Here is a 16,440-nt window from a genome sequence, read left to right as displayed (position 1 = left end):
ATTTGTTATAGTCTGGGGTCCCACATACTCACACGAGTAAACAATGTGTGGAAAAAGACACAGAAGCCAACACGTTCATCAATGATTTTTTTTAACACTGTCTATGTATTCAGTTATTGATTATGATGGTGTGTGTGTGTGTGTGTGGTTTTTTTTAAAGTAATTTAACTAAAAAAATAACAATAAAATAAAAAGCACTTTTATGTCCCTACTACGTTGTGAGCGAAGATGAGTAACAATGGGGAATATGGATCATTTCAAGTGGTTTCAAGCGAAAGCCTTAAGATCAAACCATGAGGGCCTTGGGAGCAAATTGGTGTCTAGTTTTTTGAGCGGACGTGCTCACTGCCTTGGAACATTCTCTCCACAGTGCGTGGATGTGTGCGTGTGTGAGGACGCGTGTGTGTGTGTATGTGTGTCAGCTGCCTCATCTCGTGTTGAAGTGGACTGGCTGCCACCCGGCCTGACGGTTAATAACGGAACAAAAAACACCCCCCCTAAACACACGGATCCCCCTTTCCCGACACCGTGACCTCCCGTCCTGTCCGAAACGATGAGCCAGCCTCGACCGGACGAGTTCAAGCCGCCCCCGGAGTGCCCGGTGTTCGAGCCCAGCTGGGAAGAATTTGCAGACCCGTATGCCTTCATCAATAAAATCCGTCCCATCGCCGAGAAAACGGGCATTTGCAAAGTCCGGCCGCCTCAGGTGAGTGTGTTCGCGGATGTTTAAACGCCCCTTTGGACGCGGATGCTCGTTTCGATGAGACGCTTGTTGAGAGATGAAGCACGGAGGGATTTAAAGGGACTGCAACATGGCGGATGAACGGCTAGGTTCATTCTTTGTGCAGCCGCGTCTCGCTGCTTCGTTTTCGGCCTCGCTGGCGTCACGAGCAGCCCGCTTTTGTCCAGCTCGGACGCTTTACGCGTTCCACAAGCGTGTCCTGGGTGGGATTTTGTTGTTGTTCGCCGTGTGTCAACAAAGCCTCGGCGCTCTGGTTACTGAGTCGTTGAGCTAAGAGGCTAATGCTAACTAGCAGAAGCTGTCATGATGTAGCACAGGGTGCTGTTGTCATAGGTGGATATGCGGAAGACATCCTTGTGCGGACTACGGCAAAAATCATCATAAAGCACATCGGCTTTCGTCTAACATTTTTGCCCTAATGTTTCTGTGAATTATCTGATGTATTTGCTGAAGAGCATCGCTCTATGGTCAGCGTGGCTTCCAACACTTGCCATCAATTGTCAATAAATCTTTACAACAAAGGCTATGTATAAATATTGTTCAGGCCAATGTTAATAATGGACTTTTCAAAGTGATATACTGGCAACACAAGTGCAGCAGGTTATGAAAATCGTGTATTAATAAACTAAAAAAGGTCGTGACTCTTAAAATTGAGGTGTATCTAGCCAGGTTATACAATTTAGGCGGTGTGATTGCATTTTATTATGATTTATGATTGCTTGAAGACGAGAAACTCTCCATGCACGACTCGAGAGCCAGTCTTGTTGGGTGTTGTCCTCCATGTTGGATTTGTGGTAAGCTGGCCTGGTGACTGACTGAGTCTTCCATCTGGCCATTTTGTTAGCCAGTGGGGGGATGTATGCTTCTGACTTGTAACAAAAACTTGGGCCTCCCCTTTTGTGAGCTATCATTCTTGTTGTTGACGCTCAGCTGTCTAAAGAAACCCTTCAAATGTTGCGTTTTTTGCTTGAGTTACAAACTGAGGAAGATCAGTGTTCCGTGTCAAAAGGCCTTTTGTGTCAAATTGAGTATCTAAAATCATTTTAACAATATGTTGTTATCAAGGGTGACATATTAAAAAGTCAACAATCCACAGAGGCCTAGTATAAGAGAAATAGACTCCCAACATAACAAGCCTCCTACTTCCAGACAAAGGCTTGTGCTGATATTGTTCTGTTTGCTCTTTAGGGTTGGCAGCCTCCATTTGCTTGCGATGTTGACAGACTTCACTTTGTTCCTCGGATCCAGAGGCTCAATGAACTGGAGGTGAGTGTTGATTGGTCATATATTAGCTTTCTTAAAGTTTAACATTTGTGGTGTTTTTAACACTCCCTCTGTTGGGTAATTGCTGTGTGTGTATATGCAGGCATGAAATGAAAGTTGTAATAATCTTTGTTTGACAGCTGAAAATAGCAACTAAGATCATATGATGGTGTTTAAATGTTACTTAAGATTAACACATTAGAAAAATAGTTTATAGATTTTAATGTGGATTGATGGATGGATGGATGACACATTTTTTAGACATATGATAGTCTTTGCAGTTAGATGGGTGTATATATATTTCTCTAAATGTTAAATTTAATGTTTAAATTGTTTCAAACGATTGTCTTTTTCATCCCAGGCTCAGACAAGAGTCAAGCTCAACTTTTTGGACCAGATTGCCAAATTCTGGGATTTGCAGGGATGTTCCCTGAAGATTCCCCATGTGGAGAGGAAGATTTTGGATTTGTACCAGCTAAACAAGGTTGGTGTCATATAACCTGGGTAATTAATAATTGTTCTAATTGCCTAACTACTTCCCATCACTGGCATGTCCCCTTCAGTTAGTAGCAGAGGAAGGTGGATTCGATATTGTCTGTCAGGATAGACGATGGACCAAGATTGCGATGCAGATGGGCTTCGCCCCTGGCAAAGCTGTCGGCTCACATCTGCGAGGACACTATGAGAAAACCCTTTACCCCTATAATCTTTTTCAAAGTGGCGCAAATCTGCTGGTAAGTCAAACCCTGCGTCAATAGAACCACATTGTTTGTTCCTATTAGAACTCATACAATACAGTGGTGCCTTGAGTTTAATTTGTTCCGTGACCACGCTCGTAAAACTAAATATGTATCTCAAATCATCTTTCCCAATTGAAATAAGTTGAAATGCCAATATTACGTTCCAGCCTTCCATAAAACCCAGCACAATTTTTTTGTCATGTGTTTTTAAAGAGAAAAAAACACAAATATTTGATTTTTAGACATCAGATTTACTGTACATGAGAAAGTCACAATTCCTCAGGCAGCTGCAGTAATGTTATTACTGTAGTTTGTTTTTTTCTCCCAGAAAATAAAAAATGCATGCATGTGTTTTTATGCTTAATAGGACAGTGAACGTCAACCGGGAGTAGTAATATCCAACTTGAAGTATCTTTTTTGAAGAATTGTTCAAAATTTTCCAAACCTGCTTATTGTTAAGAGAGGAAAGTTCACTGTCAGCATACAGAGCTCGTATCTCAAAAAGTCTAAAAACAAACAGAAAATCTGTCTTTAAATCGGCACACTCATATCTCAAGGCACCACTGAATATGCAAACCAGCTACTTGTTTGATTTGAAGCCTTTTGTGTCCGTCCTAAATAGAATACCTTAACGGGACATCCATAATTGTGTTTGACAGACAACTGTGAAATGTTATGCAGTTTTATTGTGTTTCACCCATTTGACACTGTTAATTGGCACATAATCATAAAGTGCTCAGATGTTGTTGTTATTTTAAATACTGTTATGTATTGCAAGAGAGCTAATCATTGGATTCGTACCACGTGACCTCTTAGTGCAGGTTGCTCTAAATACTTGAATTACATCAGCTCTCTCTTGCCTCAGACACCAGAGGCAGCTTCCAAACTGATGCGTTTGGAGGCTGATCCTGAGCTTGAAAAGGTATGTAGGCACTACAGTGAACAAAACATCTTACAATTAACGACATGCATGTTTATTTCTGGCTCGATTATACTCTTGTTTTTCCAAGTCTTTTTCTAATATTTTACCTTTTTTAACTCATTTTTTTCCTAGTGTTTATTTCAACTCAAAAGTGGATATGTATCTCAATACTACGATTTTGGTGGCAGGAAAAACATGTATTAAAAATAATGAGTCAGTCTAACATATGCATTGTCTTCTATTCCAGTGTTTCCCAACCTTTTTTGAGCCAAGGCACCTATTTTTTTACATTAGAAAAATGTCACAGCACACCACCAAACAAAAATGTTACAAAAATTACGAATACAAAACTAATGATCTCGTCTTAATTTATTCACAAACTGATGTACTCGGTGTGAAATCTGCGCCTCTTTAATTGAACGCAAAGCTGATATATTCACAGAAAGCCAGGCTTTATCCTGTCATGAGTGGCAACATGTAGATCGTTTCTTTGTACCTTCTACTAGTTAGTGAAAAAGCACGCGTTTGTTCTGCCTGTCTCCATATGTCGCTGGCATAGATAGATGAACAAAGGTATATTTGTAGTTTGTAAATAGTTAATAATTTTCTGACCAATGAAGTGAAATTGACAATTTGCCACAGCACCCTGGTTGGGAATCACTGTTCAGTTTGTTTCCTTTAATCATATTGACACTGCCGCCTCATCTCAAATCTGGCCTCTACTGGGTTAGCATGTTGCTGCATTGTTTCTCTTGCACGCTAACCACATCCTACTTCTGACCTTTCTTTGTCTCTCTTGACTGCTGAAGTTACATTTTATTTACACTGTTACTGTTGCTGTTGCCACAGCATGTCAACAACTTACTATTGGCATAAGTGACTATTTTTTTATATTTTTGGGGGGCTTTGATAATTAATAAAAAGGTTACACAGTTGTAGTCAGCAGTTTGCAAACATTCATAATTGGCCTTGGATTTCGTATTAATTTGGGGCTCATGTTTTATTTGAGCATTTTTTTCCCTTAAAAAACAACAACCTAGAAAAAGAATGATTCATTCGAACAAACATTAAAAGCTGAAAATTAATATGACATTCATGCCATAATGAGTTGTATAATGTGAACTTCTGACCGCAACTTTTGAGCAGATAACTTCTGTGACCACACATTTATTGCAATTTGCAGCAATAAAAGCTGCATTCTATTAAATTACTCTTGAGTTATTTCCGCTTTAGAACCCAAATAGGTTCACTAACCTCTCAACTATAGTTTTAACATACACATTGTTTACTTCAGTGTGTTCAAAAGCCAGTCAACCCAGAGGAGGAGAGCGCAGAAAGTATGGATCCGGTTGACACCAAGGAGCCAAAACTGCTGGAACCACTTCAGAGGCAGCCGCCTGTCCAGACGCCCGATTGTTGCCCCAGCGCTCGCAGAGGAAAACGTATGAAGTATGAGGTGGGCATTGTTCACACACAAAAAAAGGCTACACACCCATTAAAATGACACATAAGATCAAGATAAATCATTGCAAAACTTGTTCCACCACTAACCTCAACAAGTTGTGCATCTTTTTTAGAGGAGATGTAAAACTAACTGAAATAATGTGGTTGTACAAATGTGCACATACCTTCTTATTACAGTGATGTCTGTGGCTATGTTCCAATTTAACCAAACATTTTCAACCTCGTGCTAAATGGGAGTCAACACACACTTGCCATCATTTAAAGAACCCCAGATTATCCCATATACATTTCAGACCTTCTAGTAAGCTTTTCTGTCTTTTTGTTTGATTTAAGGAATTTATATTCTTTTAGTGATGTGCAGTTTTTTTTGGTTTGCCAAACATACCATTTGGAATTAATAGCCTTAAGGTTTAACCATAAGAAAATGTTTTATCGTCCGATGAAACCAAGGCTGACCTTTTTAGCCATAATTCCAAAGGGTGTGTTTGGTGCAAACACATGACTGCGCTTAGCCAAAAAATATCATAAACCGGTATAACATTATAGTGGCAGTATCATGCTTTAGGGCTGTCTTTCTTCAGCTGGAACTGGATCTTCAAGGTAGAGGGAATTTATGAAGAGTTCCCCGCCGCTCTCAAAAAGATTAAAAAAATTAAATTCACTTAAATTTGTCTCATTTTTTACAACAAAAAAACTTTGCATTTAAACATGTGGGTAGACATGTTATAGCCACTGAATCAGTTGTTTCACATGATCTACATCACCTCTTCCTGTAGTCTGTATGTGTGAAGACTGAACCAGGCGAGCCAGGTGAGAATCGCCCAAACTTGAGGAGGAGGATGGGCTCTTTCGTTGCCAAGCCGGAACCAGGTTTGCCACCGCACTAGTGCATCTGCTGCAGTGGTTTGTTTTGAAACACGATAACTCATGTTTCACTCTTGGCTGTCTTACAGAGAAAGAGATTCCCATTCAAGTAAAACAGGAGCCAGTTGAAGTCAAGGAACCTGCAATTGAGGAGGACAATTTCAAGCAACGCTACAAAAAATACATCCCACTTCTTCCTCCAAATCCAGTAAGTAAAGATTCGTCTTTGCAAATATATGAATGTTCAGTTTATCCAACAAGAAATATAAACCTGCAGAATATTGGATTTTTGTCTCTTCAAGTCTTTATGGAGGACTTTTAGTGTGAATTATTGGAAACATTCAGAAGAATGAAAATAGAAATGTAATTCCATGGGTGTCAGGCCATTAAGATTTTTTATCGTAATTAATCACATGACTTCCAATAGTTAACTCGAGATTAATCGCAAATTATATATCTGTTCTACATGTAGGTCTACAATAAAATATACAAAAAAAATGTTTAGTGCTGGGGAAAAAAGTCGACAAAGTCGGTTGGGTCGACCACAAAAATTGGTCGACACAAAAATGCATGCGCTTAAACTATTTCAATTTCCCCACTACAGGCTTTCCAAGTAAGGGGCGGTCATTAATTGTGTGTTTAAAAAAAATTGTGACGTTAAAGAAACTTAAAATTAACACACTAATTTTGACACCCCTAGTATATTCATAACTCAGTTACGAACAACGAAGACTGCATATAAATAGGAACCCTACATTGTGAAATCTGAAATAATCTTTTTACCAGCAGATAGACCTTAACAAATGATCAGGGAAGCTTTTAAAAATGTGACTGCTGCATATTAAGTAGGAACTTTTTCTTCATTCTCTAGGTGGATCTGGTCGTGTGTCTGGTTTGTGGCAGTGGAGGAAATGAAGACCGCTTGTTGCTATGTGATGGTTGTGACGACAGCTACCATACCTTCTGCCTCATCCCTCCTCTTATTGACGTCCCCAGGGGAGACTGGAGGTGCCCCAAGTGTCTGGCTCAGGTGACGATCGTTGATGTAAACAATAACACTGAATAAAACATCTCCAAATATGCTAAATACATTATTTTCTTTTAGGAATGTAGCAAACCTCATGAAGCGTTTGGCTTTGAGCAGGCTTTCAGAGACTATTCCCTGCGTGCTTTTGGGCAAATGGCAGATGCATTCAAATCAGATTATTTTAACATGCCAGTTCATGTAAGTCAAATGCAGTTTATGCATAAATAAATATGTGTTTCTGCAAGCATTCTGATTGTTCCTGTTCATATATCTTCCAGATGGTACCGACAGAGCTAGTGGAAAAAGAGTTCTGGCGCTTGGTGGGAGCCATTGAGGAAGACGTTACTGTTGAATATGGAGCAGATATTGCGTCAAAGGAGTTTGGGAGCGGATTCCCTATTCCCAATGGAAAAGTTAAGATTTCTCCAGATGATGAGGTATACTAGTCATCATGTGGTGCATATCATCCAAAACAATAGGGAAAAAAGTTCATGAATCGGATTGAATTGATGGGTAATATGCCTAATTCCATGTTTATTGGTCTGCATCTGTCGCCTCCTATGCAGAAATACCTCAAGTGCGGGTGGAACCTCAACAACATGGCAATGATGAATCCATCCGTCCTCACACATGTGACAGCAGACATCTGCGGAATGACATTGCCGTGGCTTTACGTTGGCATGTGCTTCTCCTCTTTCTGTTGGCACATTGAAGACCACTGGAGCTACTCCATCAACTACCTCCACTGGTATAAACCAAAATCCTGCAAGGAGTGATGCTCACTGACCTTCAGCTCTTTCTGTGGCAAGAATAAAGATAAGTCAATTACATTGTTCATGTTTCTTTTATTCACTCCTAGGGGGGAGCCCAAAACCTGGTACGGAGCTCCTGGGTTTGCTGCAGAGCAGCTTGAGGAGGTGATGAAGAAACTGGCCCCGGAACTGTTTGAGTCTCAGCCTGACCTCTTGCACCAGCTGGTCACCATCATGAACCCCAATACCCTAATGGCCCACGGTGTCCCGGTATATTTTGCACACCTTCAACACAACAGTACACAAATAACGTCGTAAAATGGATCCTTATGGGTTTTTTTGGTTCTGCTTTAGATTTATAGAACAAACCAGTGTGCTGGTGAATTTGTGGTCACGTTTCCCAGAGCCTACCACAGTGGCTTCAATCAAGGCTTCAACTTTGCAGAGGCAGTCAACTTCTGCACTGTTGATTGGGTAACCCCTTTTTTTTCTCCTTTTTTTTTTTTACTTGGTCCGCTATGTCCCAAAAGTCACTATACACTTCCTTATTTCCATTTATTTTTCAGGTATCATTCAGGCAGATGTGAGGTTGTCACTATTTGACAATTGAGGCGTTTTAAAATAAATATTTAGTACCATTTCCTTGCTCGTGGCTCATTAATGGCCATTGGAGCAGTATCACACTACTCCGTAAACACGTAATCGTACAATTTATACTATCCATGGCAAGTGTCTCAAAAATGAATAAGAAGCTGCAAAGCTCAATTTAAAGGATGCTTTGGAGAGTGATAAAACTTTACCTGTACTAACCTCAAATTGAAAGCATCCTAATCTTTGACTTGAAGCCTTTGAATAACCTGAAGTCAGCACTGGGAAGTTTTATCACTCACTAAAACATCCTCTGAATCGAGTTGTTGATGCTGAGTTCCAGTGCAGTTCTTGGGATAGACATTGCCAGGTTTTGCGCAAATGCCGGCTCTAGGTGTTTTATGTTTTCAGAAGTGGTGGTAGTAGCAGGCCCTTTGCTGCTTTGTCAAGAACAGACCCTGTAACAAGAAACTTCCCATGGATGCCGTAAATTGTTCTACTTGTTGGAGTAGTGTGACCACCATTAGGTTTCTCAAACCGGCATTGTACTGCAATCATGGGCAGATAAAATTCTTGCCTGGCTACAATTTTGCAAAGCTGCTCCAAAGTCAATTGTCAATCCATTGGCAAGGAAATGATATGATTGCAAAAACTGCAAAGCCTAAGCTGTCAAATTCTGCTGGCCTCACGTTTGTCCCAATGATTCGTGAAGCGGAAAAAAAGCCAAGTGAATGTTTACTGACATTTGAGACAAGCCTGTATTTTGTTGTAATTGTAGAACATCTGTGGCAGCATTTAAACACAATGCGATGTTTTTGTACAACCTTCATCTTTTCTTTCTGTTACTCCAGATGTCTCTTGGTAGGCAATGTGTCAATCACTATCGCACACTACACCGGTACAATGTCTTCTCCCATGACGAGATGGTGTGCAACATGGCAGCAAAAGCGGAAACACTCGATGTGGTTCTCGCATCTGCTGTCCACAAGGACATGGCCACCATGATCCTGGAAGAGCAAGCACTGAGGGAAAAAGTGACAAAAATGGTGAAGTAGTAATAATAAGTTTGCGCTGTCAAATACGTCCTTCGCTCATAACCACTCACCACTGGTTTGACCTCCCATTTAAAGGGGTTAGTGCAGTGGCAGGAGGCAAAATACGATCATCTCCAGGACGACGAGCGGCAGTGTGCCAAGTGCCGGACCACCTGTTACCTGTCTGCCATCACCTGTCCCTGTAGCCCAGGAGTGCTGGTCTGTCTGCACCACATCAGTGATCTGTGCTCCTGCCCGGTCACCAACTACACACTGAAGTAAGTCCCACTGATCAGACTTCAAGCCATTATAGGATGAATATCATTACGTGGAAATCTTAGCTTCTAAGTAAATCTGTGAATAAAGTCAACCTTAAACATTTATTGACATATAATATGTTATATGTGACCTCACTAGTCTAACCATGACATTCTGTTTAGTATTACATTTGTGGAATATGAGTTACGAAGCAAAATCCAGCCATTTTTATCCATCTCAGAACTCAGGCAATGACCAATCACAGCTCACCTGTTATCTGAAGCTAACATGTGATTGGTTGTTACCTGAGACCTACTTCCCCTTTAAATGTTCACACTCAATTTCCTCTTGTAGTTACAGATTCACACTGGAGGACCTGTTACCCATGATGAATGCCTCGAAGCAGCGCGCTGAACAGTATGATACATGGGCCACTTGTGTGTCAGAGACTCTTGAGGCTAAATTGGAAAAGAAGAAAGGTAAGCCAACAAGTTTAGAGAAAAAACACAAAACATTTAGCCAATCCAAATCACAGTGATAAACAAAAACAACCACATGGAGCATATTATGTGTGAAGGTCACGAACTGGTCCTCTCTCCACAGGCTTGCCAGTTTTTCGCACTCTTCTTGCTGAATCGGAGTCCAAACGCTTCCCTGAAAACGACCTGCTGCGTCGGCTGCGTCTGGTCACCCAAGATGCAGAGAAGTGCTCCTCAGTGGCGCAGCAACTGTTGAACGGCAAAAGGCAGACCAGGTATTTTGCTAATGCATCAAATGTAAAGGTTAGCTGTATCGATTAATGGTAATGAGAGTGACTTGACCCCTTCCCAAGGTTTCAATGTGGCATTTTGAAATCCCGGAGCCAGTTGACTGTAGAGGAGCTTAGTTCGTTTGTACGGCAGCTGTATAACCTCTCCTGCAGCCTCACTCAAGCCCCCTTGTTGAAGGTAGGATCAGGTTGACAGAATCTGAAGATATCTGTGAAGTTACATTCGTATCACAAAAAGCACAACGCAATACGTTTTGCTGTCTCTTTGAAGGAACTCTTGAATCGCGTGGAAGACTTCCAGCAACACAGCGAGAAGGTCCTGGCTGAGGAGGCTCCCAGTGTGGCTGAGATTCAGAGCCTGTTAAATGTCAGCTTTGATTTTGACGTGGACCTGCCTGAGCTGCCGCGTTTGAGGGAGCGGCTAGAACAGGCCCGCTGGTTGGAGGGTGTGGAGCAAGCCAGCATCCAGCCTGCAACCCTGACTTTGGAAACCATGCGAAGGCTCATCGACCAGGGCGTTGGCTTGGCACCGCACTCGTCCGTGGAGAAGGCCATGGCACGCCTGCAGGAGCTTTTGACGGTTTCAGAGCACTGGGAGGACAAAGCGAGCACTCTTCTGAAAGCCAGGTGAAGGCAGCAGATCAAATCATGTATCATGGTGTTCACATCTATTCACAAGGGTGCAAAAACATCCAAATCATGGAAGATCAATCATTGGTAGCTTCATTCTTAATTGTACAAAATATTTTTTGTATTAGCCATGTCTCACTTTCTGAATGGGTCGTCGCACTGATTGTATCTGAATGATTTCCTACTACATCAGTGCGCCTGATTTTGCTTCATTTTGAATTCCAGCTAGTGCAAAATGCTGTGGCTAGAATATTCAACCAGATCAACAAAAAGTGAGCATCACGTTTAGTTCTGCCCTCATTCCACTGGTGCTGTTCAGCATTTACTCTCACAAGTTGCTTTTAATGGCATGGCTGTTAGGAATGTGCATCTCTCCATCTTAACTTAGAGCCTAAACTATATTTTTCAAAAGTGATGTTCCTTTGTCATGTGTAGTTGCCATGCTTAGCTCTGAATTTTGAGTTTCATCCTGTTAGGTTGTGCAAATTCACGAGGACAAACAGATTTCATAGAACTAGTCCTCGTTTTAATATAATGGCAGTTTGAGGTCCAAGACCTTTCAACCTGTCTTGAAACACGGCATTTCCTGTGTGGACTGAAAACAACGCAAGGACAGTTCTCATAATGAATTTTTATCTTGGAAGTCACTGTGTCCAGTCATAATACTTACAATGTATCATTGTGTACTGTTTTACCCACCAGACCACCTCACTCCATTGAGACCTTGAGTGCTGCAGCTGAGGAAGTGTCTGGCATCTCCTCTCACCTCCCTAACTGCCTCCTCCTAAAAGACACCATCAGAAAAGCTCTAGAGTGGCTTCAGGAAGCCGAGCAGCTTCTGGTCAGGACACATTTGGTATTTGAGCCGCATGCGTTCACATTTGCGCGCATGTTTAACCTACAAGCATGTTGTTTTGCAGGCTAATGACTGCATACTTATGGTGGACAACTTATCTGACATGGTGCTACGAGGACAAGCCATTCAAGTCCACTTGGAGCCCTTAGACAGACTTGAGTCTTTAATGGCAGAAGTACAAGACTGGAAAGAATCTGCTGCTTCCGTTTTCCTTCACAAAGACACAGCCCATACCCTACTTGAGGTAAAAAAATAAATAAATAAAAAGCACCCATCCCCCAACGTAATCATGACTCCTCTGAAGAGAATGGCGGCCTCACTGTTGTTTTTCGTCACAGGCTTTGTGTCCAAGATGTGAGGTTGGAAATGAAGGTTCTCCCAAGAGGAAGGCCAAGAAAGGGAAGGAAACACCTAAAAGTAACAAGAAGAAAACTGTAAGGCTCAGCTCTGTCAGTGATGTGGAGAAAGCACTTTCAGAGGCCAAGGATTCTGCCTCTGTTGTAAGTGCTGGTTCATTTTATACACATAATCCATATTCGCAAATAGTATCCTGCACTTTAATGGATGTGCTCCCTCAGTTCATTATTGTGCATCCTACACTTGCATAAACCTCACATAGACTAGACTGTTGGAGAAGTGAACATTTGAAAAGGTAAACCCTTGCAGAGATTTATGGAAATTAAAAGAAAGTTGCAAAGATTATTACTCGTTAAATTGTTGATTATTGTGAGAAATCATTCATATGATCAGTGTCTACACATTGATGAATATAATTCATTATGAATCATAACATACAACTAAAGGTCATTTGAAATAATTTGTTGCCTAAAACTGTCACAAAAATGTTGGCTACCGCTGGACTTACTAAGTCCTCCCTCGGTTTTAACTTGACAGCATTTTTAACAGCAAGTTTTTGGGCTAAAGTGAATTTGAAAAAGAAAATGTTGCGGCTGGCTGTCTAAATAGTGATTTGTCTTTGTTTTCAGAATGCAACTCTAGAGGAGCTGCGGGTCAGGGAGATGGAGGCCTTCTGTCATCTGAGAGTGGCAAACGAGTCAAAGCTCCTCCCCACCGCAGACTGCACAGACTTGAAAGTTTGCGTCTGTCAGAAGGCGCCCATGGGAGCCATGTTGCAGTGTGAACTCTGCAGGGACGCGTTCCACAGTGTGTGTGTCAGGGACCAATCAGACCTCAGCGATTCATCGCCGTGGCTGTGTCCCCAGTGTCAGAGATCCAGAAAACCGCCACTGAACAAAATTCACCCTTTGCTGGCATCCTTGAAGCGTATCAGGGTTCGAGTGCCGGAGGGGGACGCACTGCACCACCTGGTTGAGAGGACAGTTAGCTGGCAGTGTCGCGCACAGCAGATTCTACAGTCCTGTCATTTGACAGAACTGCAGAATGGAGCCGAAACACCCCCCGTTCTGACCCGTTGTGCATCAGATTCCTCCGACACTTACAGCAACACTCAGGTCCTTCATCGTCTCCTTGTGTTACTTTTCGTTTTCTTTTTTTTTTCTCACTTTTGACGAGCAAACTTAGTGATTTTCCTGTTTTCCTGCAGGCCCCTTGTTTGACTCCAGAGTGGAACAAGACAAATCATGCTCAGACTGTCTTCTATACCGAGCAGAGATGCATTCCGCTGCAAGGTCAGCTGTCATTCTCTCACATGCAAATTTGATCTACTGAAGGGAAAACATCTGATGTCATGTATTTGTCTGACAGGCTTGAATCAGGACCTGGAGCAACTGATGGTGGCAGGGCTGCTCCTGCAGGTGTCACTGCCAGAAATCCAGACCCTGCACCATGTTTTATTGGACAGAGCCACGAGCCAGCATGCAATGTCTCCAGCAGGCGATTCCACAGACTGCGACAAACATGTACAGTTTCACTCTCAGGGAAAAAAACTCAACCAGGTAAATGTCAAATGAAATGTCAGATCCCTGTTTACTCGATGTATCAACGGGCCACATGACGGGGTTTGATTTCAATTACGTTAATTACCATTAATTTGGTAATGAGCGTTGGTAAAGATACATTAGCTTGTTAGCTGTCACGATCTATTAGCCATGAAATCAACTTGGACAATTATGTATTGTTCACAGGAACAAAGTGCAAATCACTTCAGCAACACAATTACGTTAATTTGTTTTTTTTTTTCCTTCTCTTTTTTTTTTGAGAGAGCTCAATTTTGTTCATTCGGTAATTTTACTGATTGGACATGTCATCATCATTGCTCTTTTTCTTTTTTTTTGTATGTCCGTGCGTGTGTGTACTCATTAATTCACATAAAACCTATTAAAAGTCCTATACTGTTCACCTAAACCGAATACTTCAAAGTCCAGCTAGATTACGTTCATTCTGTGTGTCTGTTCATGCCTCGGTTGGGGGATGTCATTTTAGAAACAAAGTATTTTTTCTAAGGCTACTAATTACCAAAATTCACAAATACTGAAATAAAACTCAGTTATGAGTGAGGCATGTTCTTAAATTTTGCATTTTTGATCAAAGCCTTATATTGAATTGTGAAAAAATTTCATTTCTTCAGCACTTTTAATTTTGAATTTTGAATTTTCAATTTAAAATAAAAAAATGAATGCATGAATGAATTCATTGCTTTTCTTTTTGGAAAAAAAAAGAAGCTTGTTTCTAATGTGCTCTCTATTTCAGGATGTTAAAGTGAGGGAAGCTCTAATGGTGTCAGAGAAGAAAGCAAAAAGGCATTTGGCTGTGAACGGGGAACGCAGGGCAAGGGACAGAAAGCATTCTCACAAAAGACAGAAGATAGATCAAAAGGATTTACAGCGCAGACCTGCCTCAAACTTGTCCTCGCCACGTTCTGATATCTCCCATTCTGACGAGTCAGATGAGGACATGGCCGTGTGTCCCGCAGAGAGATGTCAGCTCCCTGAGGGAAATGAGGTGTGAATAAAGTTTCCAAATGAATAAATTAAGCAAAACCAGTACTTAGTTGTTATATTATTATTGTCCCTTTTTTCCCCTCCAGGTGAACTGGGTCCAGTGTGATGGCAGCTGCAACCAGTGGTTTCACCAAGTATGTGTTGGCGTCACGGCTGAGATGGCGGAAAAGGAGGACTACATTTGTGTCCGATGTGCACTGAGCAGCAACGCGCACATGACGGACTGAAGAGATTTTCCCCCACCCAGGTTATTAGGCTGCCGCCAGTCTCAACCTCACCTTCGGCTCATTTGTCCAACCCTTTTGTACCAATGGTGCTATCTTCTCTTTCACTTGTTGTCCAGAACTATAATTGTTAAGTTTTTTTTTTTTTTACATGCATATTATATATATTTACTTCTTAAGAATTGGTTGTGGCAGTCAAAATGAAAAAAAAAAAGCAGGATGTGACGTGTACTGCATGGGATGCCATTACACAGGCGCAAAAGAGTCTTACTTCAAACACACCCAGTAAAGGTTAAATGGTTGATCAGGGGTTAATATTCTCTTCTCTCAAACCTCATTGCATGCGTAGCAAGATTTAATAATATTGGAGCCAAGTTTTCCTCCCTGCCTCCCCCTCTCACTTTTAAATCCAGTGTTTAGTACATGCATCTTAAATATAATTATTGCCATTTTTGTAGAATAGTTTTATTTATCTGAGCAATAATTTCTGTCCAAATTGACAAATGGATCTCTGGTGAATTGTTGCTGCCATAGCAATGGTGTGATGTACAGAGGTGAATGGTTGGCAGCTGCAGCAGGGGGATGAAAGAAAAGACTGCTCACATGTACAAATGGCAGCGTGTAACTTGGTATAGGTTACTCAGTGTGGACTTGGCATAGTTTATATTGTGGAATAAATTCATTTTGTTCTATGGATAAGTCTGTCTTTGATGCAACATTGATCCAGGATGTGGTTTTTAAATGGCAACGAGACTATGAAGATACTTTCAGAAAGGTGGAGAAGAGGATGGAACAAATAAGCAGTGGGTATGAGCGACAAATTTTGTTCGGACATGACAGATGCCATGTCACTATCAGCCAGCAGTGGGCAGTATTTCACTAAACTACAGCACGGTGGACAAGTTGCAACTATAACTTGTAAAGAGGGGCCTCACACTTGATCCCCAATAAATTCTCACCTCCACATTAAACTCCTTTGCCACATCAACAACACATCTGACTACTGTTGCTCTCATATTGTCATGAGCTATTCAAACATAGCCTACTTCTCTGCCACTGCAGACTTCCTCGTGCATTGCCACAGTTCCTCTGTTTACCTTGCCATAGGCTTTCTCAAAATCAACAGCTCCTTCTGACCTTTTATGTACTTCTCCATCAATAACACCCTCAAGCCAAACCATACATACTGGTTATTTTCCTAGGTGTGTTGAAACCATACCGACACTCACTGCACAAATATGCACGTCTGAGTCTTACTTGCCATTGTACGGCTTCTGAAAATATAAATACTAAAATCCAAATGCAAAAACAGAAATGAACAATTTATTTTATTTTTTTAAGAAAGAAGTCTGTTTTTCCCTCCCACAGCTTTACATATTTTTTGTG

General features: G+C 41.4%; 1 protein-coding gene across 3 annotated transcripts; it reads left to right on the top strand.

Moving 5' to 3' along the window:
• The first annotated feature begins 364 nt into the window (after positions 1-364).
• kdm5bb (lysine demethylase 5Bb) lies at positions 365-15,753 on the top strand. 3 transcript variants are annotated; one of them, XM_077574384.1, is made up of 28 exons: positions 365-706; positions 1,931-2,008; positions 2,367-2,489; positions 2,569-2,739; positions 3,611-3,667; positions 4,962-5,123; positions 5,908-6,001; positions 6,085-6,203; positions 6,867-7,025; positions 7,101-7,220; positions 7,301-7,459; positions 7,589-7,770; positions 7,882-8,044; positions 8,129-8,248; positions 9,214-9,408; positions 9,493-9,674; positions 10,009-10,133; positions 10,258-10,408; positions 10,487-10,601; positions 10,695-11,050; positions 11,756-11,894; positions 11,974-12,153; positions 12,248-12,409; positions 12,896-13,381; positions 13,474-13,558; positions 13,635-13,825; positions 14,580-14,831; positions 14,917-15,753. In XM_077574384.1, exons 1-28 carry the CDS (start codon positions 554-556, stop codon positions 15,055-15,057), a joined length of 4,620 nt encoding a protein of 1,539 aa, XP_077430510.1. In that variant the 5' UTR covers positions 365-553; the 3' UTR covers positions 15,058-15,753. The 3 variants fall into 3 exon arrangements, with proteins under 3 accessions (XP_077430510.1, XP_077430501.1, XP_077430519.1); XM_077574375.1 differs by having other exon boundaries at positions 11,756-11,909; XM_077574393.1 differs by lacking the exon at positions 3,611-3,667 and having other exon boundaries at positions 11,756-11,909.
• The last annotated feature ends 687 nt before the right edge of the window (positions 15,754-16,440 follow it).

This window comes from Vanacampus margaritifer, chromosome 1 (assembly GCF_051991255.1).
Source record: "Vanacampus margaritifer isolate UIUO_Vmar chromosome 1, RoL_Vmar_1.0, whole genome shotgun sequence".
NCBI lineage: Eukaryota > Metazoa > Chordata > Actinopteri > Syngnathiformes > Syngnathidae > Vanacampus > Vanacampus margaritifer.
Note: the sequence above shows the minus strand (reverse complement) of the source record. Positions and strands in the feature narration are given on the sequence as shown.

Coding starts and splice junctions, on each gene's coding strand:
- kdm5bb (XM_077574375.1), top strand. CDS start 554: ATGAGCCAGCCTCGACCGGACGAGTTCAAGCCGCCCCCGGAGTGCCCG. Junction 6,204..6,866: donor CACTTCTTCCTCCAAATCCA/GTAAGTAAAGAT, acceptor TTCATTCTCTAG/GTGGATCTGGTCGTGTGTCT. Junction 7,221..7,300: donor ATTTTAACATGCCAGTTCAT/GTAAGTCAAATG, acceptor TATATCTTCCAG/ATGGTACCGACAGAGCTAGT.